The sequence below is a fragment of the Carettochelys insculpta genome, chromosome 5 (genome assembly GCF_033958435.1).
Source record: "Carettochelys insculpta isolate YL-2023 chromosome 5, ASM3395843v1, whole genome shotgun sequence".
NCBI classification, from domain to species: Eukaryota; Metazoa; Chordata; order Testudines; family Carettochelyidae; genus Carettochelys; species Carettochelys insculpta.
This window is the reverse complement of record NC_134141.1, coordinates 38612037-38638280: the sequence shown is the minus strand read 5'-3', so window position 1 is coordinate 38638280 and position 26244 is coordinate 38612037. Positions and strand designations below refer to the sequence as shown.

The following is a 26244-nucleotide window of genomic DNA, read 5'->3' as shown; positions in this document are numbered from 1 at the left end:
CGTTGCCCAGACCCCACACCCCCAGGCAGCTCCTGTGACCCCTCCCATTCAGGCCCTGCACCCTCCTGCAACATTCCTCTTTCCTAGATCCACACCCCCAGCTTGTTCCTGCACCCCCTCCGACCCAGAGCCCCACCCCTTTCCTACATCCTCCTCTGGCCCAGATCCCTCACTCCCTAGCCCGCTCCTGTGCCCCAATCCAGCCCAGATCATCCATCCCCAGTCTGCTCCTGCACCATCCCTTCTGCCTAGGCCACACAGCCCTGGCCCTCATACAGTTGAGGACATCAGTGAGGTTTGTTGCTCACTTCTGTGACCGCCTGACTTGTCTATGGGTCAGTGGCCCCCAAACCTCAAAAAGGCTCCCCACCCTTGTCTAGAGGCATGGGCACTGTTTCAGCAGAGCACAGAGACATGTAATTAGCTGTGTCAGAGGCATGGTGATGTACTGCACATACATCATTCTAGGTTTGTCTGTTTGAAGTAGAGCATTGTGTACAGAGTGATCCCTGGCAACTGAGCAAGATCAAGCTGGCACTCGCCTGATGTGGCAGCCTGTTTGTAGCTGTAGGTACACCTGTTTTGTAGAATAAGAGCTCAGACTTGTAGCATCCTTCAGGGGAGGGCTTTTTGTATTTCTTTCTCTTGAAATTTAGTATTTGGGTAGACTAACAACTTTGTTCCTGGTCCATGATTTGTTCATACGTGCTGTTTATTGCAAGCTGTGTTCACAATTTTCAAAGCAGGCATTCAAATCCATAGTGATGGAAGTTGAGTGGAAGGTGGTGCACCTCAACACTGAAGTAGCCTAGATTAGCATTTGACAATTTTTAGTGATTTTTTTTTTTGTTTGCTTTTGTTAAAAGCTCTCAGGCAGGGGCAGTTGGATTCTTGATATAATAGTGAGTGAGCTACTCAGATGCATACAGGAGAGAGTAGCTGGACCCTCGGACAGGAAGTGCCCGTATGGTAAAGCTGAAGAACAAAACTGTACCTCAGGAACACAGAAGAGGAGAGGAACAAACAAAGAAACAGAACAGAAGGGCAGGCAGCACGGGGAGAAGAGGGAAAAGGAACAGATACAGGATGATGAGAATTCAATAGACACACAAGACAAGACTGGTTCTGTTAGGGGTGACAATACATCCAATTAATTCCTTGTCCCCAACTGACAAACACGCACTCCCCTCCTGAACTTCACTCTTTTTCCTAAGGAGACCAGCTAATTTTATTCTAAAGCAGCCAGCAAAATAAGTACGGTCACAAAATTTTGTAAAAAATTAGCTAGAACCAAAAGTTAAAAAAACAAACATAAGGAACGGGCATTATTGAAAGAGCTCACTGATCAGCTGGTTTCACAGAACCTGCCTCTCCTTCTCCCACCTCCCATCTTTCCGTCTGTTTTCTGTAGGGCTCTAACAGAATGCAGCTTTAGACCTGGGAAGGTTCCTCAGGTTCCAAAGTTGCAGTGGGCTTCATTTTGCCAGGGAAATTGTAGCAGGGGGAAGAGACCAAAATCATAGGGATCTTTTTATCCCAAAAGGGTCTGTCTGTGCCATCCTCAATTATTGCATAGGTAGGTCAAAGCTTCCTGTCTCTCTCTGATAGCAAGTTACACCCAGTAACTTAAAGGCTTTAATTATTTCCTCCTGTCCAGTGTTCTTTACATGAAACATTACAACATTTTTCCATTACAAGTTTAATAAGTAGTTGGTCCGGCTCTGAAGAGAATTTAAAAACTGAACTGTCATTTTTCTCATTGAAACTGATCACTTGTATTCACTCCTTTTGTATTTTCTATAAATATTTTAGCAATTACATATGCTGGCAGGAACACATAATAATGTAACAAACAATACATGTGAAATCTGGTTTGTGCATCCAGTCAAAACAGCTTGATTTAAAATATTAAACAATTATTTTCTGATTGGATGCAAGTAAAGAATATTTGAAAGAAAATGATTATCAAACAATGTGCAAATCAGAGAACGGTTGGGTGGGGGAAAAGGGAGAAATGCCACTTTTTATGTCACCCAATCTTGCTTTACTAATTAAAAAGTGAATAGTTCCACCAGTCAAAATTTGGGGACTTTCACTAGAGACTACCTAAAGAATAATTTGCAAGACTTCTGGGTTAATACAGATTTTTTTATTTTCCTAATGTGGGTTGACTGCTTTACATTTTAAGGGGTTTATTTTTCAGGCTCATCTCTTGTGTCTCTGTCATTTACCTGTGGAAAGTGAATGGCGATACTACTAAATAAAAGGAGTGAATGGCTTATGTTAATCCTGTGCAAGACGAAAGACACATACAACTTCAAGGCAATGCAGAATAAGGACCCCAGGAATTGCTTTTAAAAAAAAATAAGTTCTTGGATTTTCTCAACTTTATTTCCATGTTGGTTTCTCTCTCCCATGTTGTCCCGGCCTTAAGGTGTCCCAAAAGGCATCTGGATTTCTAAGTTCAACTGAAATAAATAGGCATTAAGAGCAGTATTATGTCTATTTCCGTTTGTGGTTGGAAGAAATTTATGTGCACCAAGGCACACACAGATGTGCGCCACCAACAGAAACACATTGCTGGCTATGGGCACTTTGGTAATCAACTGGATGGCACCTGAATCTCTCCTGGGCAGCTGTCCAAGTTCTGAGCTTACAGGGAAAGCACCTTAGGCAACTAAATACCTTTGAGAGTATCTAGATATTTTAGAAAAACAAATTGTAAGTAATTAAGCTAGTACCCACTGACCCTGCTGTACGTTATTCACAAACAAGGTTTAGCAGAGATCATCTAAGATGTGTATTGGTATTGGTTTTGGTTCTGAGGTGCATTGCAAGCCAGAAAAGCAACTCCACTACCATGTAAGTATGTTTCAGTTCACATGTGCGATCACTTGGGTGCCCACCCATCTCTAAATGCCCTCCAGAATCACCTCATACACATCCTGGTGGCCCAGAGCAGAGGAATAAAAGCACCCCTGCCTTAGTTTCCCCAGTGGCCTTTCAGATAATTTAGGGATACTGTCTTGTAGTGAACAGTGCCCCTCAGGGGCCTAATGTACTTAAACAAACGTGCCAGAAAGTTTTTGCTCCCAGTACTTTGCTGGATTATTAGTCTGTCCTACCTGAGTCCATCCATTTCCAGCTAGGCCCATTGCCACTGAAGCCTTCTCAGACCAGGACACTCTCCTCCCATCACCTGGGTTCCATCTTATGGCTTCTGCAGAAGTCCAACTGCTGCAGCTCTTTGGAGTGGTACATAGTATTGAAAAACCTTGATTTCTTGCTGCTGCTGTGTGTTAAGCTCCTAGACTATCACCACTCACAGCCCACACAGAACTTGGTCTCATCCTCCTCCAGAGCACCTCTTCTAGTAAGCTTTCAAACCAGCTTCCTGCAGAACACTCTTTTCAGGTGTTCAGGGCTAGCCACTGAAGCCCCTATAATACTTTATGAGGCCCAGCTGTTCCATGAGTACTTAACTGTTGCCCAGGCATCCAGGTATTAATTACTTAAAAGCAAATCTGAGTTGGCTCATTCTTCTTTAGTGGCACTTCTCACAGGTATATTGGCCCCTGACAGGCCAGACTGTGATGAATGACTCTTGAGGTTATTACTATTTGTTCCTTAGTTATGGGAAAAGAGGGTGTGTTAGTTCACATTTTAACAGGCAAGTGCATACTGTAGAATGTCAGAGTTCAGGAAGCATCAGGAATGGAGATTGTTTGTAACTCTATTACTGACTAACGTATTACAGGTCTTTTAAGAATTTACAGCTGAACATTGGCTTAATACAGGTTTGAAACTTTACCATGGGAAAGAAAAATACTGCTTTTTATTTAGTTATTTTCAGTACCTTAACTGCTATTGTGTTTGCTGCAGGGGGAGGGGGGGGAGAGAGTTCCCCCCCCCCCCCCCCCATCTCTGCTGCTGCCTGATTGTCTACTTCTGGTTCCACATGAGGAATGTGGTTGACTAGTCAGTTTGTAATTTTGGTGCTCGTAACTCTAAGGAGCCATTGTGTTATACATGACCTTCTTCGCTAGTAGCTTCTGGATGGAAAGGGTATAGCAACTCCAAAGAGGTGGTTTTTCCTAAAGAGAGCTGAAGGCTATTGATGCGATAAGGCCACTGTCAGCTTTTCTACCCTGTCATGACTATTAACAGCTGTACTGTTTTGTGAGTCCAAATTTATATTAAAAATCCTCTGAGAACTACCCTGCTTAGTTTGCAGTTTGTTTTTGAGAACAGATGGTGAATTTCATGTTTGAATGAGTCAGGCAAGGCTGCAACTATAGAGGAAGTGCTGTCCAAAAAGTGTGCACAGAAATTAAAGTCACATTTTCAAACTTGCCTAAATATATATGGTGTTGACAACATACAACCAGTTTCCTGTTGCAAGCAGTAAGCAAAGTTTTATAATAGTTTTTATAGTCTCATTAGTTTTATAATAGATGAGGCCGCCACAAACATGCCCTATGCTGCGAAATGTTAGGTTCCAGTCTCTCGCATTGTCCCATTTCAGTCATCACCATAATGATGGTGGGTGGGAGGAAGCAACAGTTAGCCACAGTTTCTGTCTTAAGGGCCTCCTGAATGATGTAGATTGGTGGATTGGTGCTTATTATTATTTTATTTTTAACATTGGAGAGACTGCCCCAGGGTTACATTCACATGATTTTATTAAATGCCACTACTGGATTAAAGGAAAACTGGGGAGCTGGCTTTCAAGCACACACCCACAAACACTCTTACACTCCCACACTCATACCCTTACACAGATGAACACATGCAGGTGAAGACCACAGAGGAAGCCCAGGCATGGTGGGTCCAGTGTGCCTGCCTGCAGTCATGAATCCAGGGCCATGAGTTGATTGTATGACCTCTGTGTCAGCTTGCTCTCTTTGTTCGCGTAGCACTCGAGCAGTCAGTGCCATCCATCCCGGGGAGAGGGGAAGGTATCCAGTTTGCCTCCTACCTCTCCCCGCCCCCCACAGCGGACACTCACTCCTGCAGAGGGGTGATGGCAAACAGAAAGCAGGGGAAAAAGAGAGAGCCTGTAGATCTCTTTCAGTCCAACAGCAAGTGTCCTGTCCGATTGTCCCAGGATGCTGTATGGCCATGAGTCATCACCACTATCCCAGGACTGTGCATGACCGAGGCCATGTCTACACTTAGAGAAAACTTTGAAATAGACATGCTAATGGCCATTTTGAAGAATACTAATGAGGCGCTGAAATGCATATTCAGCACCTCCTTAGCATGCCGCCCGCTGCTGCACTTCGAAATTGTCGCTTTTAGCTCCCGTGTGGTTCGTCCAGACAGGAATGAGGGGATTTCGAAGTTGGCAGGGGCCTTTCGAAAAGGACCCCTCTCTGGACGAGCCACGCGGGAGCAAAAAGTGGCAATTTTGAAGTGCCACGGCCAGCGGCATGTTAGTGAGGTGCTGAATATGCATTTCAGCACCTCATTAGTATTCTTCAAAATGGCCATTAGCATGGCCATTTTGAAGTTTTTGCTAAGTGTAGACATGGCCCATGAGTCATCAGCTAACAGCAGGTGGGACACTGATCTTCTCTTGATGGGGCTTCTTTCTCTGTCTGGGGTGGATTCTTTTTCTGGGCTCAGCTCCTATTATTCTCTGGCCATCCAGGTGCTGGTGGAAGTTCATTGTCCAGACAGGCTAGCTTCAGGGACTGATTCCATTACACATACACCCACACTCACACTTTCCTCACTCACATAAAAAAGCTTACCTCTGAAGGAAAGAAATTTCTTTTACAGAAGGACTAGCCAAGATTTCTAACAAGACTTACGGTATTTATAAACAATTTCTTATTAACTTAATCTTCTTCCATCTCTTGGTGGTCACTCGATAATGAGTAGGATGTCTTCAAGTCACCCTCCCAATTGTGAGTCCATTGATGGCTGATCAGTCCAATTCTGCAGCAGCAGATCTTATCACAAAAGAGGCAGGCGTTAGTAGCTGTTGAGGGGTGTGGGGCAGTTTTTGATGCTCTTTTCTTCTCTGCCTGTCCTCATCTGCATTGTGGCGGGACCTCTCAAATTGTACCACCGCCTCACGGATTACTGTTTTCCACTGGGGACAGTCTTGGGTAGGATTCTCCCAAGTGTTGACACCGATGCTGTACTTCATGTGTGCCTTCAGCCTGTCCTTATATGGCTTTCTGCTGCCCCCAATGCTCCCCATCTTTTCCACTGACTTCAATAGAAGGTGCATGAGATTGTCCCATCGGTGCAGATTGGTGGAGCACCTTGGTCTTTTTGAGGCTGAGATTCTCGTATGTTTCAGTGAAGGCACTTAAGGTGGTCTGAAGGGCTGTGGGGGAAAGCGCAACAACCATATTGTCATCCGTGTACTGGAGCTCCATGATCAAGGTTGTGGAGGTCTTGCTTTTAGCTTTAAGTCTCCTGAGATTGTCTATAGAATGAACAGGAAGCTGTCCAATTTTCACAGCATCTGGATGCTTGCCGTCAATTAGGTGAAGGGTCATGGTGATGAAGATACAGAACAGTAACGGGGCAATGACATAGCCTTGCTTGACTCCTGGTTCAACCTCAAAGGGGTCGCTTTGGGATCCGCTATTGCTCAAGACTGTGGCAGTCATGTTGTGAAACAGCCTTAAAATGCTAATGATTTTTTTGGACAGCTGATCTTTGAGAGGATGGTCCACAGGATGCTATGATTGACTGAGTTGAATGCTTTGGTCAGGTTGATGAAACTCACATATAAGGCTTGGTTGTGTTCACAACATTTTTCTTGCAGTTGCCGGGCAGTGAAGATCATGTCCACTGCTCTTTGGAATTGTTGGAAGCCACGCTGGGATCCTGGGATAATTTCTTCTGAGAGTGGCAGGAGTCGGTTTGCAAGGATTCGAGCTAAGATTTTGCCTGCTGTTGCCAGGAGGGAGATGCCACAATAGTTTTCATGGTCTGACTTGTCTCCCTTCTTGCAAAGACTGATGATCAGTGTGCCTCTGAACTCCCATGGTATCTGCTTCCTATCCCGGATCTTGAGAATCAGGAGGTAGACCTGTTTGTGGAGCTCTGGCCCACCTTTTTGAAGACATTGGTCGGGATTCCATCTAGTCCGGTTGCCTTGTTTCACTTCACTGCTTTGATGGCAGCTTGGACCTCACTCAAGGTAGGAAGTGTTGCAAGATGGTCTCTAGGAAGTTGATGGGGGATACTTAATACAGACTTAGCAGCTGGTACAAAACAGCACTTACGAAACAAAATATAACTATATAGATCAAAGCTACATGTGCAAAACACAGCTACTGTTACAAAGCTAACAAAAGGTTACAGGCCCTAAAACCAGCAATGACTGAAATTTACAGAACTTACATGTGAATTGTACTGGACTAAGCAGAGACTTTCTACCACATTTATGACCACTGGGAGCAATCTGGTTTGCGTAGAAAAACTGTTTTCCAAACTAGCACCACCACCAGAACATCACAGTGTTATCAAAGCTGTATTATTTTTAGTATTTATGTCAATGCATGAGTTTGAATGTCTTCACTAGGCATGTGAAATTTATGGCAAGTCCATGCCACCTGGACCTATGCTAAGGAGGACCTAAATTCTTTCATTGACCTAGCTGCGTGTACATTGGAGCTAGGTTTCCAAACTGTGTTGCAGAGGGCCTAACATTTTTTTTCACAGGCATAAGCAACATAACTAGGTCTCTCTAATTTTTAATTGTAGACCAGGCCTAAAAGCACACTGACAGTGAAACAAGTTGGGGCGGAAGCAGGAAGCAAAGGAATTTCACATTCAGTCTCATCCTTCTCACCTCCACCACCAACAGGCCTGCCAATGATGGTCAATCAAGCCCAGTATACGCTACCATTGCTACTGTGGTAGTGCTATACTACTGCTGTAGTGTAAATGTTTCCTGCAATGATGGCAGAGAATTTTCCATTGACATGCTCAATCGACCCTTCAGAGGTGGTTACTAAGTAGATGGCAGAATTCTCGTATCAATGTAGCAGCATTTATGCCAAGGACTATGTCAGCCCATGGTGCTCAGGGTACAATTTTTTTCATAGTTGAGAGCAACATGATCAAACTTATTTTTAAGTGTAATCACGGGTTAAATCTGACATACTGAATTATTCATGGGAAATTCCACTTCCACACCTCCGGCCATCCAGACTCACAAGTTGGGCTTGAATAATTCACATGTGGTAAGATGTCAGCCTGATTTATTTGGGTTAACACTCATAAATAAAACCACCATGTTATTTGGCTTTCCAGTGCCAAAATAGGTGCTCATGAAACAGCAGGTATACTCGGAAGGCTCCAATTTGTGTAATGTATGTTTGTCTTTACTTCTCTTCCTTCAGCTTACAGTTCATGCCCTAAGAAGATAAGGCTTAATTTGGTGGCTGTACAGTGCAATATCCTTTAGCTTATGAAGGACGTATTATTATGTTCTGTAAAGTTGTACTGTGTACGAACAGTAGGTTAATTAAGACTCCTACATTCAAACTCCGCTGGAAATCTACGTTAGCTGACTAAATAGGGGAGAGGGAGTATCGTAACTAGCAAATTTAATCTGCCTGTGATGTTATGGAGAGGGGATACAATTCAGAAGATAAAATTAGGTAGATGCTGAATTGGAACAAATCAGTCAGGCCTGTTACAGTGGAACCTAAGCTCAGGTTCTCCACACACACCCATATTTAATTCTTGGCCTTTTTCATTTGTTAAGTAAAACATGACGTGTTCAAGGTGCAACAGGTGAGTTTATTAACAGGAACACAGGTGTACAACAAGGACCCCCAACTTAACTAACAGGCTCAAGTGTCAACTGATGGAATATAGCTTAAAGCCAGAGCTAGAGCCCTCAAAAGCTCTTAGATACACTACAGACCACAACAGGAATAATGAAAGTAACCACACTACTGTGTGTCATTTGCAGAACGTAAGCAGCCCCCTGAAGGCAAGCTGGAGTCAGGACAACAGGACCCTGGTTGTGGCAAGAAGGATCTTTTGAAATGAAGGGGTCATTTTGAAAGGTTCCTGGCCACACAGGCGGCTTGTGTTTCAAAACTGCCACTTTTGAAGCATGTGTGGCCACCATTATGCTAACAAGGTGCTGCATATTCATAGCAGTGCATCATTAGCATCTGCTGAAGTGGCTGTTTACCATGCCCCTCTGAAAGGAGGGAGTAAAGTGGTCATATCCCTGAAGAAGTAACAGTTGAGCTTCTTCATTTGAGGCAAGCCACTTTGTGCTGTTGGAGGAATGTAACCTATAAACTTGGTATGATATTGTTAAATAAGGTCTTTGCAAATCACCATGGAAGGGTAATAGACAACATAAAAAGTACAGATGGGCTAAGAATGGAATCCAAGAATCAGGCTCCCCCTCCCCCGAACTTTGAGAAAGCTTGGATAGGAATGTCATGACCTGGAGCGTCTGTTACATCACCACAGTGAGTGTGTTCTCAGTGGGAAGAGTGAGGGGGATTTTGGAATTGAAGCAGTTACCTGCTGAGAGGGTCTTTCTTTTGTGTGGCCAGTGGGGGGAGAGAGATGTTCTAAGCCTTAACCAGGCTTGGAAGATTTTGGTAAATATCCAGGCCTCAAAGAAATCTGGGCATACAGATGCAATCAGGTTATTGTTTATTTTGGGTTTGGTGCGGGACTTCTCAAACTGGCTGAGGTACCGCCCTGTACACTGTAATAACTTTTAAACTGAATCCGAGAGAAGTAACTCTGTGCTTTAATTTACCCTTTTTTAGTTGTTCTGTAATACCTGGCAACCAAGTATGCTTTATCACCTATAGCTTTTTGGTTTTGTTGATCACCTTTTTCAAAGTAATGACGTGATTCCTTTGGTCCCCTGTACTTATCAGTGTCAGTCTGTATCATTGATTCCTTTATCGTAGAGAAGGGCCTGTGTGTGCATGCCTAAGACTGAAGGGTCAGCTATCAGAGATTGGATTTTAGTTTTTGTTTTCAAGCTCTCTCTCCTAACGGAGAGTGAAGAGCATGGGGTTATCCGAGAGGGAGACATCCCAAGTGTGTGGGTTCTAAAAAGGGGTTTTCTCACGTGTGTGGAAGCAGCTACGTACTAAGGTGAGGGACTCTCTGACCTTGGGAAGCTTTTAAGCAGAAGCGTATAGAAACAAGGTATTTTTTAAGGTCTCTTGTGGGCCCCCACCTTCTGTACTTGGTGTATCAGAATGGGGATCAGCCTCGACAACAATGTATTTAAAACTAGTCTGCAAAGCACATTAAGATCCCTCCAAAGGAAAACTCCAATAAAAATGTGAAAGTGTTATGCCCTTTGACTGTGGCACTATGCAGGTCCGTAGGCGTACGTCTGCTGTGTGTCCACTGCTTCCATTCTGAGCGTATGGAACTAGATGAATAGTTGCTTTTCTGGATCAGGGTAGTGTGAGCTGGATAAGAAGTGATTCTGAGTGGTATCATTAAGTAAGTTGTGGGGCTACATGAAATCTGCTACTTTCAGTTTGCAAAGCTTTCCAAACCCAGGCCAGCTGGCTTGACTTGGGTTCATACCGCAGATTTGTGAGGCACTCTGGCCCAAGGAGTATACAATCTAAGTAAGCAAGACAGACCAGGCCAGACAACTAAACAGGAGAAATGGAGTAGTAGCATTCCCTTTTACAGATGGGGAAAAAGAGAGAAAGGTATTAAATTACTTGCCCAAGGATCACGCCAGGAATACATGAGTGAGGAATTGAACCCAAAGTCTACCACATGCTAGTCCACAGCCTTAATGATACAATCAGCCTTCCTTTCTAATTCCATAAATTAATTTTGAGACAAGCATGTTTCATGCGCTCCTGCCTAAGGTGGCAGTATGAGGTATTCCTCAATATTAAGTGTTTTGAAGTGCATGAAATTACTATTACCAGTCAGAAAAAGAATTCAGGTCTCCTAGTTTACAGTTTAGTGCACCTTCATTTGGCTAAAGAGGCTTTGTTGGAGTAGCAGAAGCAGCACATCTTGTCTTACACTGAAGGGTGGTTGGTAGGACCCGTGCTAGCTGTTTCCCATTTAAGCCAGTTCTGGGTGGCTGCTTCAACACCGTGAGGTAGGATCACTGAACCTAGGACGTATGGGCACTGCCCAGGGCCAGTGAGAAGGTTCAGAGACTGTAGGCACAAACCTCTAATTTTTGCACATGTGCAAATACAAACCAGAGAAAATATCTTAATCAGATGTAGCCAGACTTCTGTAAGGACAACAAAACCCTTTCTGATTATCCCTCTATCAAGTTTCAAGTTCTATCTCCAAACTTCTGAGATGGTAGAGCTTTACAAAACTGGTCAGACAATATGTAGAATTGGCAGAGCCACCTGTTTTTCACTAGCTTTTTCTCAAAATGTCAGGATCCTGTTTTGAATCAGTGTGTATGTGTGAGGCCCTCTTCTAAGGCAGACACCAAACATGGAAAATTTCAGTCCAAACTCTTTGACTTGCCAAGTGGTACACTGAGAAGAATGTGAGTTTAAAACAGAAGTTTTAGGCAACCTTTAGATAGTGCTGAGGGGCACTGATAAGGCACTCTTTTATTTTTTGGTGACTGACTTAAAAAAAATCTTCCCAAAGAGGAAGATTATTTTTAATGATAATTTAACAAAAAAACATTTTAAGGTGTCATATTCTACATTCATATTCAGTTCTACGTATTTTCCCTTCCTTTGATGCTCATAATTATCTCAGGCAGGACAATTAACATCTCCCTCCCATCCCCCACCCATGTATTTGTCAGTTCTTTACTGCAATTTGTTTTGGTCCTCTGTACTTATCAATGTCAGTCTGTATCGGATGCAATTGATCTGATGAAGTAGGTCTGTCCCACGAAAGCTCATCACCCAATAAATCATTTTGTTAGTCTTTAAAGTGCTACATTTCTGCTGTTATTGTTTTGTACAGACTAACACAGCAACCTTTCAGTTGTTGTTAATGTGTGTTTTCTCTGTAGAACTGGAGTATTAACTTCACAACTCCAACAGCTGTACTAGACCAGATCACTGAAACATGTAACCCATGTTTCTGTCAGCTGGTATATACAGAATGCAACAGAAGAGGTTTTAGAAATGAAGTTAAGGAATGGATTTAAATGGTGCAGGGGGGCCTGTGAGGGCTCCTTTTTTTGGTGCATTGCAGCATCTATGAAGAGCCTTTACTAACACAAAACACTTTTGTGTTACTGGCAAATTTCATCATTAGACATTCACTTTCTTTCCAAAGGCCCAAGTGTGGTTCCACCTGCAGAGTCATCAAACTGGGTTCAATGTCTGCATGAAAATGAGCACACTTCTGAGGATCTACCCTTTAGAATTATTTTTACTTCACTCATTTTACATTCATGCCAGGCCTTCAGCACAACCACCAGGACTGTCTGTCTTAATTTTTATGGAAGATGTTGTGCTTAAAACATCTCTGTGGACATAATCACCCCCGTGAGTCAGGGACAGCATGCTTTTGGCGGGACAGATCTCTGAGGAAAAATCTCCTCAGACACATGAAGCCTCAAATTGTCATAGCCTGCCAGTTAGCAGCACTTCAACGGTCACTTTTTGATCATTAGCTCCCCCGGCAACCTGAAAATATCCATATTCATGAATCATGATTTGCATGCAGTGCTCTGATTGGGTGGGTCTGGAGAGTTTCCAGAACCTTCCACCCAAGTGAGGACCTGTTAGAAGACTGTGCCTGCATGCTAATTCCTTCATAAATATTCATGAGGACGTTCTATAAAAGCAGGGCTCACAGCCCATTCTGCAGCCCTTGACGGGAAGGTGTGGTTCCCCGGAACTTCCGCCAGTCGCCAGGCTAGCCTGAAAAGGTGAAGAAAGAGCTGAATGCCTCACAGAAGTGCAAGATTGCCCAGCACCTGCGCTCCTGGCAAGCAGCAAGCAGGGTCTCTGAGGGGAAGCCGCTGCCAGCTGTCGAACTGGCCTGCACTTGTGCAGGTACTGCGCGGCTGGTACGGTGAAACCCAGGGCCCGCCAACATACATACTGGACCTGACCAACTTATCATATGTGACCTTTGCACCGGATGGGACATACCGAACAGGACAAGAATCTCCATTCACAGGCCTGTGCTTGGCCCAGAGCCACAGCTATCACACTTCACGCCAGTCAGTGGCATCGGGACCCTCAGTGGGGGAGCGAGGCTGATCACCTCGCTGTGTCCCTGCCTGGCAGGGTAGCGGTAGTACCCGGGGGCCTGACCCCAAGGCCGGGCCTTGCTGGCGTCTGGCTGGACTAAATCTAGAAAAAGAGGCATTTAATAAGCCTGTCCATTTTACAACTGTTATTAGTGTATTTAATTGTTAGTTATAGAGATAAGATTTTTTTTAAAACGGTATTTTAATGACATTTAATTAGTTTATTTATCAGAACTGTTAGTATTATTATAATTGTTAAAAGAAGATAGGATACAACTGTTAAATTATCTTAAATGTTAGTTGTTAACAATATTCAACCACAAAGGAATTAGTAGTCACTTACCAGCCACACATAAATGCACTAAGGTGAAGGCATGGCCTCCCTTTTTCCTTGATATATTTTTGGGTCCAATAGAGAGGAAAATCCTCCTTCAGGACCATAATTGATATACGGATCGGGCTAGCAACCTGATCCCAGTAGGGTGAGAGGGGTAGTGTCCTCTCCCCCTCCTTTGGATAAGAAAAGGGTACACATATATTTAATATTTATCTATTTATCATACTTTAACTTTCTTTAACTATCACGCCACTTTAGTGTCGTCATGAACACCGTGGCTCTCATCCAAGTAAGTGGATACTGTTAAGCAAACTAGTGCAATACCATTCTATTTGCTTTTCAATTAATAAATCTATTGTAAGTGTTTTCGAAGAAAAAAGCCTGCTCGTCTGTCTCGTTGTCCCTCCTGGCTCCTGCTTGTTGGGGGGGGCGGGGTTCAGTGGGGACCACGTCAACCGAGTGTGCACCCCGTCATAAGTCCGCGGGGGTGGGTCCTGGGACCTTAGGTGAGGAGGGCCTAGCACTACTGTAGTATTTGCAGTCCTGCTAGAGAGCCTCCCTCTGTATTCCATCAGAAGACTTTACTAAAAATGATGTCCATGTGGTTGCCTTAATCTAGCTCACTCTTTCAAAGAATTCTGGTTTATAGTAATGACTGATGCAAAAAGTAGAACTAAAATCTTTTGACATCTATATTTTTCTCCTAACCATAGTGATCTTGAGAGCTTACACATGTAGCTTACTTGCTTTTATACTGTAAGCCTCTTTGGGTAGGGATTTTTTTTTGTTCTGTTTATAAAAGCACCCAACGCAATGGAATCCTGGCCCATCTTCAGATTCTTTGTTGCTACTACAATAGCAATTAAAATCTTTTATTCTCTTCTTACAGAGCTTCATTTTTTTCTAAACAACTGGTGATAATTTGCCCTTTTCAGTTCCAATCTTCTCACCTGGTATGGTTTATGTTTTCATCTGTTTGGACTTTCTGAAGTGTCTTCAAGATCTAAACTCATGTACTCCATTGCTTAACTATTCAAGATTTTGCTTAGTAGAGTATATTCTCTTCAGATCTTCAACCCTCACTTACAGTGCTTGTGAATTATTGCATTAGTTTAATGCTTATCCAGTATTTTTGCCATTCAAACCGCTACACTCAATTATCTGAATAATGTCCCATACAATAAAACAAAGCCGTTCCTACACAATTCATAGAAGCAGGAAGTTACATTTGGTTTATTTGATGAGCAGCAGCAGATTATATTCTTGAAGGCAAATTGTATTCATTCTGCATCAGCAGTGGAAGATGTAGAGTGCACAAATATACGTTAGATACAGCCAACAGGGAGTACATTCATCACTTAGTTGTAAATCAGAATTAAAACTAAAGAAACAGAACTGTGTAGACAAATAAATATCCCTGGTGTGCAGAACAGATAGACAGTGGTATAAGCCAAGATGTGCTAAACTGATCACTTCTGTTTTAGTTTAATTTAAGGTACAAGCCAACCCTCATGAAGAACACGGAAGTTCAGTGACTTCAGTGGGTACTGGGATCAGACCTTTGCATATCCTTCCTCCTTAAACTCAAGCAGCTCAGCTAAAATTGAGAAACATAATTTTATAAAATGTCATTCGTCTAATTTAAAAAAAAAATGAAATCCAGACTTCAATTTTGCAGGAACATTTATATACCTGTATATATCTGTGCCTGAAATCAATTGCAGGCACAAATACAAATGTTTGTCTTCTGGATTGCTCATGCAAACATTTAAAATGGTGACATTTGTACTCAGAGTTTTGCCACTGCAAAACATCCAGCACAATTATTTATGGTAAAACAATACAACAACAAAAGTGGATATGGTTTTAAAATACAGGCTTAAGATGTCAAAGTCACAAATCATATAAAAGATATTTTTTCATAAGAGAACAGTGAAAATTCACACAGGCAAATATATATAAAAAATTACAAAAAATACTGCAGTGTATTTTGTTAAGTAACAAATAGTCCTTCAATTATACTTCTGTGATTAGCTAGTTTGCGCTCAGGAAAAGGAGGTACCAAAACAATTAATAGTTCTGTCTCTTTAACTTTTTAAATGATTTATTTTTTTAAACTGATCAATAACAGGATACAAGCTAATTCCTTTCCTTCTCTTGCCTTCTTCCAGGTCATGAATGAACAGCTATTTCTTAGTAAAGGATGAAAGAAGCACTTCTCTTTCTCATCTGAAGTTTGTAAACAAGCACAGAAGTACTAGGATCCTAATTATGATAATTTGTTATGGAATGTTTATCCCATTTCCTACCAGTTCATACCATCTGTACATTCCAAGACTATTGGCAAGTTCTTCAGCAGTCTTTAGCATGATATTTTACTGGCAGGCAACAAATAGACCAGCACAAAATTTATTGTATTCGTTCTTGCTAACCTCAAATTCCCCAAAACACTGCAACTGCTAGATGTTTGAGAGTGATCCTCTTTTCTTCTGAGCATCCAAACTTCAGAGCCCATCCGTTCTTTCAGTGTTTTGGTAACATGACTGAGCACTGCACAGTACACTGAAATACAAAATCACAACAGCTGAATACATCTTTTCCCAATATATACACTTTTAAATTGTCAAGCACTCTCAACAAAGACCCATCTTGAGTAATTTTTCTTTTTAAAAAGTAGCATGTTACTCAGAACAACTGGCATTATAAAAATCTATAATAAGTAAACTTAACTCTGAAAATTACAAAAATGCTTTAAAGGGAAAAAAGTGAATTTTTGCACGTTCCTTCCACTTTTATAACCCCCCACCCAATCAGAAACCTGAAAGTAACAAGGAACTATTGTTTTCCTTAAGGCAGTGTGCAGGGAATGCAATGCTCATGACACCAAGGGACTGGTTTGGGCTACGATGTGCATCGCAGTCTGACATGCTGAGCGCACACAACTGCCACTGAGCTTAATGGAAGAAGATTAGCTCTTCTGGATGAACCTGATACTGCACCGAGCCCTGCATGGAATCCCACTTCTCAGGTGTAATTTTAACCATGCAGACCTACTTCAGACAACTCCCATGAGTATAGTTACTCATGTACACATGAACTTTTGTTGGATCAGCACTTCAGTGTACAGTGAATACATGTGTCAGGGTACAACTAAACTCATGTACAGTGAATACATGTGTCACGGTACAACTAAACGCATGTGTACATGTTAACTGTGATCTTGAAATTCTGATCTCTCCCCCTCGTTAGCCAACATGTTAAAATACATTTGCTGTGTTTACATTAAGCCTTTGAAATAATTAAAATATCTAGACAACTACATTTTAAAAAATGTATCCAAAAGTCAATATATGTATGTGTGCGTGCAACTCACTGCTGAATCAAAGCCACTGTCTATATGTCCTCTAAGACACAGATCAGCCTTAACATGAAATTCCTTTTCTAGCCCAGCACTGAACCGCTCTCAAGCCAAGTATGTTGGTTGTGCTGTATTACACTTTGGTATCGGTTCCAAATGACAACACTGTTGTCTAGTTGAAACTCTAGTAATCATAAGAAACTGAGTTTTTTTCCTCTTTCCATTATTTTCACTATTCAAAAGATAGTGGAAATACACTCAAGATAGAACAGCATAGTAACAAATTCAGATTATCTCATACATATGCTAAATAAGGAGCAAGTCTACAAGTATATCAGTAAAAGGGTTATTCATGAGGATCAGCTGAGCTTTCATTTGCTACCTAGGACTTTATCTAGTTTACTTAGCTTAGTTTTTAAAAGTAGTACTACACAAGATATGGTTTCAAATTCAATGAATCTCCTTTATGCCAGTGGGGGCGAACCTGTAACAGTCCAAAAGCTGAAAAGCACCCATGAGGCAGGTGTATTAATAATATTTAGTGTACAACACTGTGTATTTTATAATATTAAATTATACAACTTTAATGTCTATTAATTCTTCAAAACTTTACAGTAATTATTGGAAAAAAATTTTTTTATCTCAGTGGGACTTCTGGCAACCCTTGTTGTCAACAAACCTGTTTAGAAGTAATTCCTTCATGTATGTCAGTTACAACAGATCGATACCTTGAGTTTACCCATTTCAGTGTTGAAAAAACTGGCTCTTTTGTTTAAACCGGTTTTCCTGGCCTCCAGAGGAGTCCCACATGTATCCCACAATGCTCCGCAGTTGTCTGGGAACTGTGGGATAGGTTCCCACAATGCACTGCTGCAACAGTTGATCCTTGGCGATTTAGTGTGACAGCACGAACTCAAATTTGTGAGGACGTGAAGATACTCAAATTCAAATTTATAAAACCCAGCATTACAAATGTGAATATCATAAATTCAAATTTATCTCAGCATGTAGACATAGCCTGAGATTGCTTGTTAAGTGTACTGAACACTTAAGTCTGTGTTTCTATTTGGCTTTTCAACATTTTGAGTCTGTATGTTTGGAGTTCAGTACCTGGCCAATGTTAGCATGGTGTGTGGTGAAGTTGCGCTGTAGACTGGAAGACAGCGTCCCAGTGAAGTGTGACATATCAAACAGTGGTTTACTATTGTGCTCAGAAAAAGAAAAATTGAATTTTCCAATCCACTGTGAAAGTTTTGTTTTCTTCCTCATATGTTCTCTTGCACTTACATTTTCCTTCCATGCTTAAGGAAGACTGCATGAACTTTAAAAAAGAAAGTCAGCCATTGCTACGAGTCTTGGCACCAGGACAGAAACGGGCATTGGACAACGCTGTTTCTATAGAGTGAGCATATATAGTGCATGTACATGGCAGGCACACTTCCTTCTACATACACACTGCAGGAACACCCCACCCCTCCAAATGCAGGTGTACAGTCATTGGGGGCACAATCCCACCCTGCACACACACTCCTGCAACCCTCACTCTCTAACCCTACACCTGTCACCACCTCCAAACACACAGTAGATATACCCCCAGCCCAATATGGAGAACCTCCTGGCCCCCCCACACCCACACCATGGAAACACACTCAGCTCTCACACAATCCCATTACCAGTTCTCTGACAAACGTACGTACTCCACAAGCGCACTCAGTTCTTACACACATCTCTAGGCTCAGACAAACCAGCAGTTCCCACCCATACACACACCCCCAGCTCCCACACACACATACACTATCTGGGCATATAAGGAAACATCCTCAGCTCCCCATACCACACACCCTCCATGAGAGAAGTGCCCCCCAGCACACTGCAGGCCTGTGAGGAAGGGGGGTCAGCAGGCACAGCACAGCAAGTCTAAGGGGGGGCTGCAAAGGTTAGGGTAGTCATCCCTCTAACATCCACTTCTGCGTGGACTGAATTTTCTTTTGGGTGGGTTGAAATTTCTTCTGTGCACCACCAGTACAAACCAACCATCAAACCCCTGCCTCCCCCACATCACCAACCTTTTCTTTAAATAGAGCTCTGAGGTCAAAGGAGGCGGGGGGCACGACCCTGGGGCAGGGAGGAGGTAATGGGGGCAGAGGCAAGGCTAGGCAGGGGCAAGAAATGGTTACAGTGGGGGCTGATGTGCTCCAGGAGCCCAGCTTCCCCAGAGAGGGGGCAGGGGCTGATGCGTGCTGGGAGCCGAGCCTATATCTGAATATATCACTTCCTGTTTCCATTCCTCCTTCCAAATTACCCTTCCTCCTGTGTGTGTGGGGTGGGGGGGGGAGGAGCGGGGGTGTGTTACCAGCTTTGAGAGCTGCATTAAGCAGATGTGCTGTGGCTTTCAGAGAGCCGCATTTGGTTTGAGAGATGCCTGTTGGCCTGCTGCTAGTTTATGCAACTGCTTCTGTTTGGGCTTACATGTTAGTTAACATCTTTGGTATTTCCTAGCTGGTGATACAAACCCAATGACATCAGAATGTCCTGTTCTGGAAGCATATGGGGCATTCTATCCTATCCATTCTTTAAAGAAGCAGCTTTCGTACAACTGCTATGCCTTCAGAGAGGAAATGAGAGGTGGTGGTGTTACTAGAGTGACCAGCCATCCCGGACTTGGTGGGATGGTCCTGTATTTGGGACGCCAAAAAGGCATCCCAACTTATTTTTTAAAAGGGACTCACTGTCCCGTATTTGGGCCATCAACCCTGTTGACCTTTTCTGCCAGGAGCTGCACAGGTGCAGCTGCTGGTGGGAGTTACTTCCCCAACCCTTGGGGAAGCAGGGGGAGTGCTGGCAGCTGCGGCTTCCCCGAGGGTCTGGGGCAGGGCAGGGTGTAGCCAACTTGGTGCCCCCCCATATCTCCTTGGCCCATATTTGGGACAGGGAAATATGGTCGCCCTACATGTTACTAATAGGGGTTGAACCCAATCTCATGCTTTCCAGAATTGCTGTTTATGGAAGCAGACTTTTAACAGCCATCCATCAGCATTCAGCTGCTGAAGTATGGAAGTGGTGATGGTTCTTTTACCTATGGGGCAGAGACCCAGAATACCAGCTGGGATCCTGCTTGTGCTACCCCATTGAGTTCAAGCAACAAGAGAGGACAGGGTCAGACAACATAATATTTAATCACAAAATAATTACTGATGTTTAAAGCAGGGCAAACATGAATTTATAAAGGTGAAAGCTTTGCCCATTTCCAAAGTAGGAGAGGGGATTTTTAAAATGTATATTTCAACTACAAAATAGAGTTTTTCTGTCCCTAGTCCATCCCATAATTGCTTCTCTCTCTACCTACAAACAATCAAGCCCAATCCCAAATCATATTTACCATCACTCAGTGCCTCAAAAATCCTAATCCTCCTCAGCAAAACCTAACAAACCATCCAACCCTCATACTTTCCTACAGCGTGCCCCAGCCTGCCATAATTTTTAATTCTCCTAGATTTTTTCCAGGACCCCCAACCCATCAGCTCTTCCATTATTCACGTCAGCCCTCGGGAATGGGACTCCCTGCTCTGGACCTTTATAGTACAATTAAATGGATAGTCTACATCAGCTGACGTAAGCCAGCCATGGGCATTGAATTGCCATGGAGACATACCCAAGGTGGCCCCATCACACAGCAAGACATGACGTTTTCAAGTTCACAGTTACTCGTGGGTTGAAAGGTCAGTGGATCATTTTTAATTACAAATCCAAAATACATTCAGCTTTTTTTTTTTTTTTTTTTTAAGATGGAGTCTGTTTCCTGGATGATTATTTCTGTGGATTAGGATAGGGGAAGAAGGTTAATTTTCCCCTCCTGTACTTGCATCAAGCCCTCCCAAAGACTGTAGGATGGTGAAGAGAACCAGCTGGCCTCCCACAAGCTTGTTGGGAGGCAGCGGCAGCATAGGAAGGAACTGTTCTCTCAGAAGACAGAAAAAGATAGGGAGATAATGAGGCTTATCAAGGCTGGAGCAAGAAGCTGCGTCTACACGTGCACGCTACTTCGAAGTAGCGGCACCAACTTCGAAATAGCGCCCGTCGCGTCTACACGCGTCGGGCGCTATTTCGAAGTTAACTTCGACGTTAGGCGGCGAGACGTCGAAGTCGCTAACCTCATGAGGAGATAGGAATAGCGCCCTACTTCGACGTTCAACGTCGAAGTAGGGTCCGTGTAGACGATCCGCGTCCCGCAACGTCGAAATTGCTGGGTCCTCCATGGCGGCCATCAGCTGGGGGGTTGAGAGATGCTCTCTCTCCAGCCCCTGCGGGGCTCTATGGTCACCGTGGGCAGCAGCCCTTAGCCCAGGGCTTCTGGCTGCTTCTGCGGCAGCTGGGGATCTATGCTGCAGGCACAGGGTCTGCAACCAGTTGTCAGCTCTGTGTATCTTGTGTTGTTTAGTGCAACTGTGTCTGAGAGGGGCCCTTTAAGGGAGCGGCTGGCTGTTGAGTCCACCCTGTGACCTTGTCTGCAGCTGTGCCTGGCATCCCTATTTCGATGTGTGCTACTTTGACGTGTAGACGTTCCCTTGCTGCGCCTATTTCGATGTTGGGCTGAGCAACGTCGAAGTTGAACATCGACGTTGCCGGCCCTGGAGGACGTGTAGACGTTATTCATCGAAATAGACTATTTTGATGTCGCAACATCGAAATAAGCTATTTCGATGTTGGCTGCACGTGTAGACGTAGCCAGAGAGAGGTAAACCCCCAGGGATCTCTCTTGGTCTCGGACTGCCACCAGGAGAACCTACGCTATCAGTAAGCTTAAGCTGTAAATTGACTAAACATGCATGCTTGAGTTTTGCCTGAGACAGCATGACTTTGAAAACACCCAAAACATGCGAAAAGATGAGCTGTGAATCTTCACTAACTGGACCATATGAAAAACACAAGATTTTAAAATATTTTTGTTGGAATGTCAAATTTCTAGTACTGAGAGAGTGCAGGGATATCAGTGCTCAGGGACTGGTCTCGTTTATTGTTCCCAGGCCTCTCTCCCTAACACAGCCTCCTTCTCCAATACAGCCCTTCAGACTGCCACGCACCCTTAGCTAACCTCTGTTGTTTGCCCTTCACAGCCCCACTCAGCCCTGTGACACCAGAAAGTAAGGGAGCCAAGAGGAGGTGGGAAGTGCCTGTGCATGAGGAAGGCACACAAAGGAACAGACAAGAGATCAACATTTAAGCATCTGAACAAAGATTCTCTGCCTTAGGCAAAGGAATAAAGTAACTTGGAGGAAAATGAGATGCTGAATTTGCATAAGGCAACCTTGAATATTTCTAAGGGTTTATTCCCTCTCACCCTAGCAACCCCCTTTGGGCATCTAGTGCCACAGCAGTCCGACAGCGAATAGAATTCTGAACATCTACTTCAGTTATCTTCATGTTACCCAACGACCAATTTTCCTTCTGCACATTCACAAGTGCAAGGTGGAGTCATTAGGTTTAATCCTCTCCTTTTGGCTTACTATTATTTTGAGCTGTTGTCTGGGTAGAGATATAGCAGATTTGTACCTTTCCTTTTTATAGGAGAACCCAGTGCTTTTCTTCCTAGAAAAAAGGTGCCAGAACTCAAGTCTGATGATTCCTGTAGGGGTTAGGGAATTAATTCAAAATAACAGTCTTAAAACACTTTTTTGGTGGAAAGTGATTCAGTGGAACCAAACATCCCACACTGACATGTAAAAACCGCCTAAAATATGTAACTATTTTACCCCAAAACACTGGCATTGGAGGACAAAAAATTATAAAACTCACCCCAGCAGACGATTATAAAGACTTTCCAAATGTGCTTCATTTGTTCAGTACCTTTTGTCTCAACTCTGTTGTTTGCTCTGCTCAGCTGTTGCAGAATGTTGTCTCCGGACATAGCCATGACTAGACATACTTTATTGGATCAAACTGAGTCAGAGGGAGCCTAACAATCCTGATAATAGCAGTGTCAACACAGTGGTAATAGACAATTAAGATCTTGATGGAGTCACTATAAGATTCCTTTGCAAAAAGCCTCTTTCACATTCTGATGAAAAGCTAGGAATACTGTTCAGAGAACTTTTTAATGGTATTAATTTTCCGGGATTTTTTTTTGTCAACCAGATATTCTCGAAATCCACTATCTGTCTTTCATTGAATCGAAGCCTTTTGGACAAGTTTCTAATTTCTCTCTCACCCAATGTCAAATGACTTCTTCTACATCTTCTGGCTCCCATTTAGAATCTAGAATGCAGGCCCATTTCAGTAAATATACTTCATCATAATCTGGCAGTCTCTCTCTATGGACATCTTCAGGTTTTCGTAAAAAGCATTTGGACAGGTGGGAGGTTCTTTTTTTTTTTTTTTTTTTGGTGGAGAGCAACACCTTTGAAGTTGAGACTCTTTGCAGCAGCAGTAGCATTTCTGCAGTATGATCCGGGACTTGTCTTCCACTCTTCAGGTAGTTGAACAATATGCTCTATTTTTCTGTTGGTTCTGTATAAGTCCATGTCACATTCTTATAAAGGTAGGCTTACAACAGATAGTTCCTAGAGTGCATTACACATCAGTGCTAAATCCAGTATAAATTCCACTGAAGTAATTTTCCTGTGTAAACCTTCGTATATGTACTTCTCTTTCTTGTTTCTGCTGGAATTGTTTTTAGCTTTAAAAAAAAAAATTAAGCAGGAAAGCATCAGTTTTCCCACACCACAGAAACTGACCTGAAGTTGGAAGCTACCCACCTAGTGCTTAAAATTCGTTCAGTTGTCAACAATTTCAGTTCCAGCAACGCTGCACATACATGTAGTCCTCTAGTGTTTTTGGGTGATGTATGGTACAGTTTGTCAATAAAGGATTAGAACCTCTTGATTCCTGAGACAGCTTGTACAGCATCACTTACTGATAATTCTAACCTGTGGGCTCACACACTTACATACAATTACAATTACCTTTCTTTTATCAATTTCTTAACTCCGGAACAATTTCCTAACATCACAGCTGCACCATCACAAGTAACAGAAAGTAAATGTCTCCCTCAAATATCCCCTGTCATTCCAAGACATTCGAGATGTTGAGACAATGATGAAAAATCTGATGAAGCGGGTCTTTGCCCATGAAAGATTATGCTCCAAAATATCTGTTAGTCTGTCAGGTGCCACAGGATTTCTCATTGTTTTTAAAGGGACAGACTAACCTGGCTACCCCCTGATACTTGTAAAAATTGAATTTTCTGTTAACAACTTCTAGCTCTATTAAATCAAGGAATAAATTTACTGGTGCACTCATTCCACAATCTGGAATGAAAACTCGTATGTATCGCATCAATGTAGATTTCTTACTCAGAGTAGTAGATTCATCAATGATTAAGGAGATCCTGCTATTAGAACTCTCAATCTTTTAAACTAAGTTATTTCTCATGTCATTGGCTATGTGATTGACAATGTTGATGCAGGCATTAGTGGAGTGAAGTATGTGATCCGTGTCGATACCATGTTGATTAAAGAAGTTGCATATTAATATCATCTTCAAAATTATTGAAGGGCTAATCTTTTTGTGCCATGTTATATGCCATACGAAATACCATGGATGTTCTCTCTTTTTCATGAGATAGCCATTTCATACAAACATTCTCTAGTGTTTCCTTGAACTGTCTCTGTGGTCAAATAATTTATTTCACAAAGACATTAATTGTTGTTTTTGTGATTGGCCATATGTTGGGATTTCATAATTGGCCCACTCTTCGGATAAATTCATTCCCTTTTTTTCCTCGATTGCAAGTGTTCCAACATTTTGGCACAGGATGCAATCAAGTTTCTGGGTTTTTTTTTTTGCAGCTAATCAGTCATATTTTGACTGAAATAATTTATTTGTTTTGAATTCTAGCAGCTAGGCCAATTACTCATATTCCGCTCTTCAACTTTGCCACAGGAATACGTAGATGCGAAGGAGTTTTATGATCTTCAGTCTCAGTTTCTTCTTCAAACTTCTGGTTTTGAGGTTTGGGTGATGACAAATAATTCATGATGTTGTTCATATTTGCAGCTACAGCCTTCCGAGGCACAGAAATAAATCAAACCACCAAACAAATCACACAGATTCCGAACACTGGTGAATGGTACTATTTGGTTTTGTACATAAACATTGGCACTGCATTGTTCTAAGATTAATTTAAAATGCACTGTATTCAAAAACAACTGTTACTATTAATCTCCTTACAGATCGAATGCAAATAGTTACCATCTAAAAAACTTCTACACACTCACAAAATAATTATAAGCACAACACAGATCACTACAGAAGGAAAACTTGCAAATATGTGTCAAATCAGCACTGCACTTGGCTCAAAGTTCAACAGCATCTACTGCAGTTCCCTTTCAAAAAACTTGTGCGATGAGCCGAACTACAGATTCTTAGGCAGGGTGCCCACCGAAGTGACACGGCGTGTGATCTGACAAGTGACACATACAGTTCTAAAAATGTAAACAAATGTGGCGGTGCCCACTGGATTAGCAGGGCACCAAAGTGACAGCTAGCATTTGTTTACATTGGTTTTATTTAAAAACAGATGTCACTTGCCAGATCAGGGATCAGATCAGACGCCACGTCAGTTCAGTGGGCGACCTTCCTTAGGGAAGTGAAAGATGGAACAAGATGGTAAAACTGCTTGTTTAACTGGAAAAATGAATGTTTTCTAAGGGGGTGTTAAAGACAAAGCCAACCCAGTCATCACCCCAACCCAGTTAGTCGCACGCCTGCTGCTGAACAGTGGTCATAAATCTTTACGCTCACTTTACACACATTTATGAAAGCTGAAACTCATTTGTTCTGTGGTGCGTTAGCAACTATTTTTGTATTTGTCAATCCTTTGTTCAAAGGACGTTTATCAAAGGCCTAATGGGAGTTTACTCAGGTGAGAGTAATTTAGCTAAACTGCCCAGGTAGTACTTGTGAGCCCTTTGTTACCTAGATAATGACGCTCAAGAGGTCATAAAGAGAAGTTACTCACCGTAGTAACGATGGTTCTTCGAGATGTGTCCCCGTGGGTGCTCTACAATAGGTGTCGGGCTCGCCCGGCACCGCAGATCGGAAACTCTCCAGCAGTTTCTCCTGGATCGCGCATGCGCCGGCGCGCGCCGCTCCCTTGCACGTCCCTGGTCATGTGCGCAATCCGGTCCCCGCCAGTTCCTTGACCAACCGCCTCGGATGCTCCTGAAAAACACTAAACAGAGATCCGAAGCGGGGAGGATGGGCAGGAGGTGGAGCACCCACGGGGACACATCTCAAAGAACCATCGTTACTACAGTGAGTAACTTCTCTTTCTTCTACGAGTGTCCCTGTGGGTACTCCACAATA

At 42.8% G+C, this 26244-nt stretch overlaps 1 protein-coding gene across 1 annotated transcript in view; it reads right to left on the bottom strand.

Moving 5' to 3' along the window:
• Window positions 1-14734: 14734 nt before the first annotated feature.
• MTAP (methylthioadenosine phosphorylase) overlaps window positions 14735-26244 on the bottom strand; it is a 65401-nt gene continuing 53891 nt past the window's right edge. Inside the window, exon 8 of the mRNA XM_074994115.1 lies at window positions 14735-16085. Within this exon, the coding sequence (XP_074850216.1) occupies window positions 16047-16085 (39 nt within the window). The 3' untranslated portion in view covers window positions 14735-16046. The remainder of the gene's footprint in view (window positions 16086-26244) is intronic.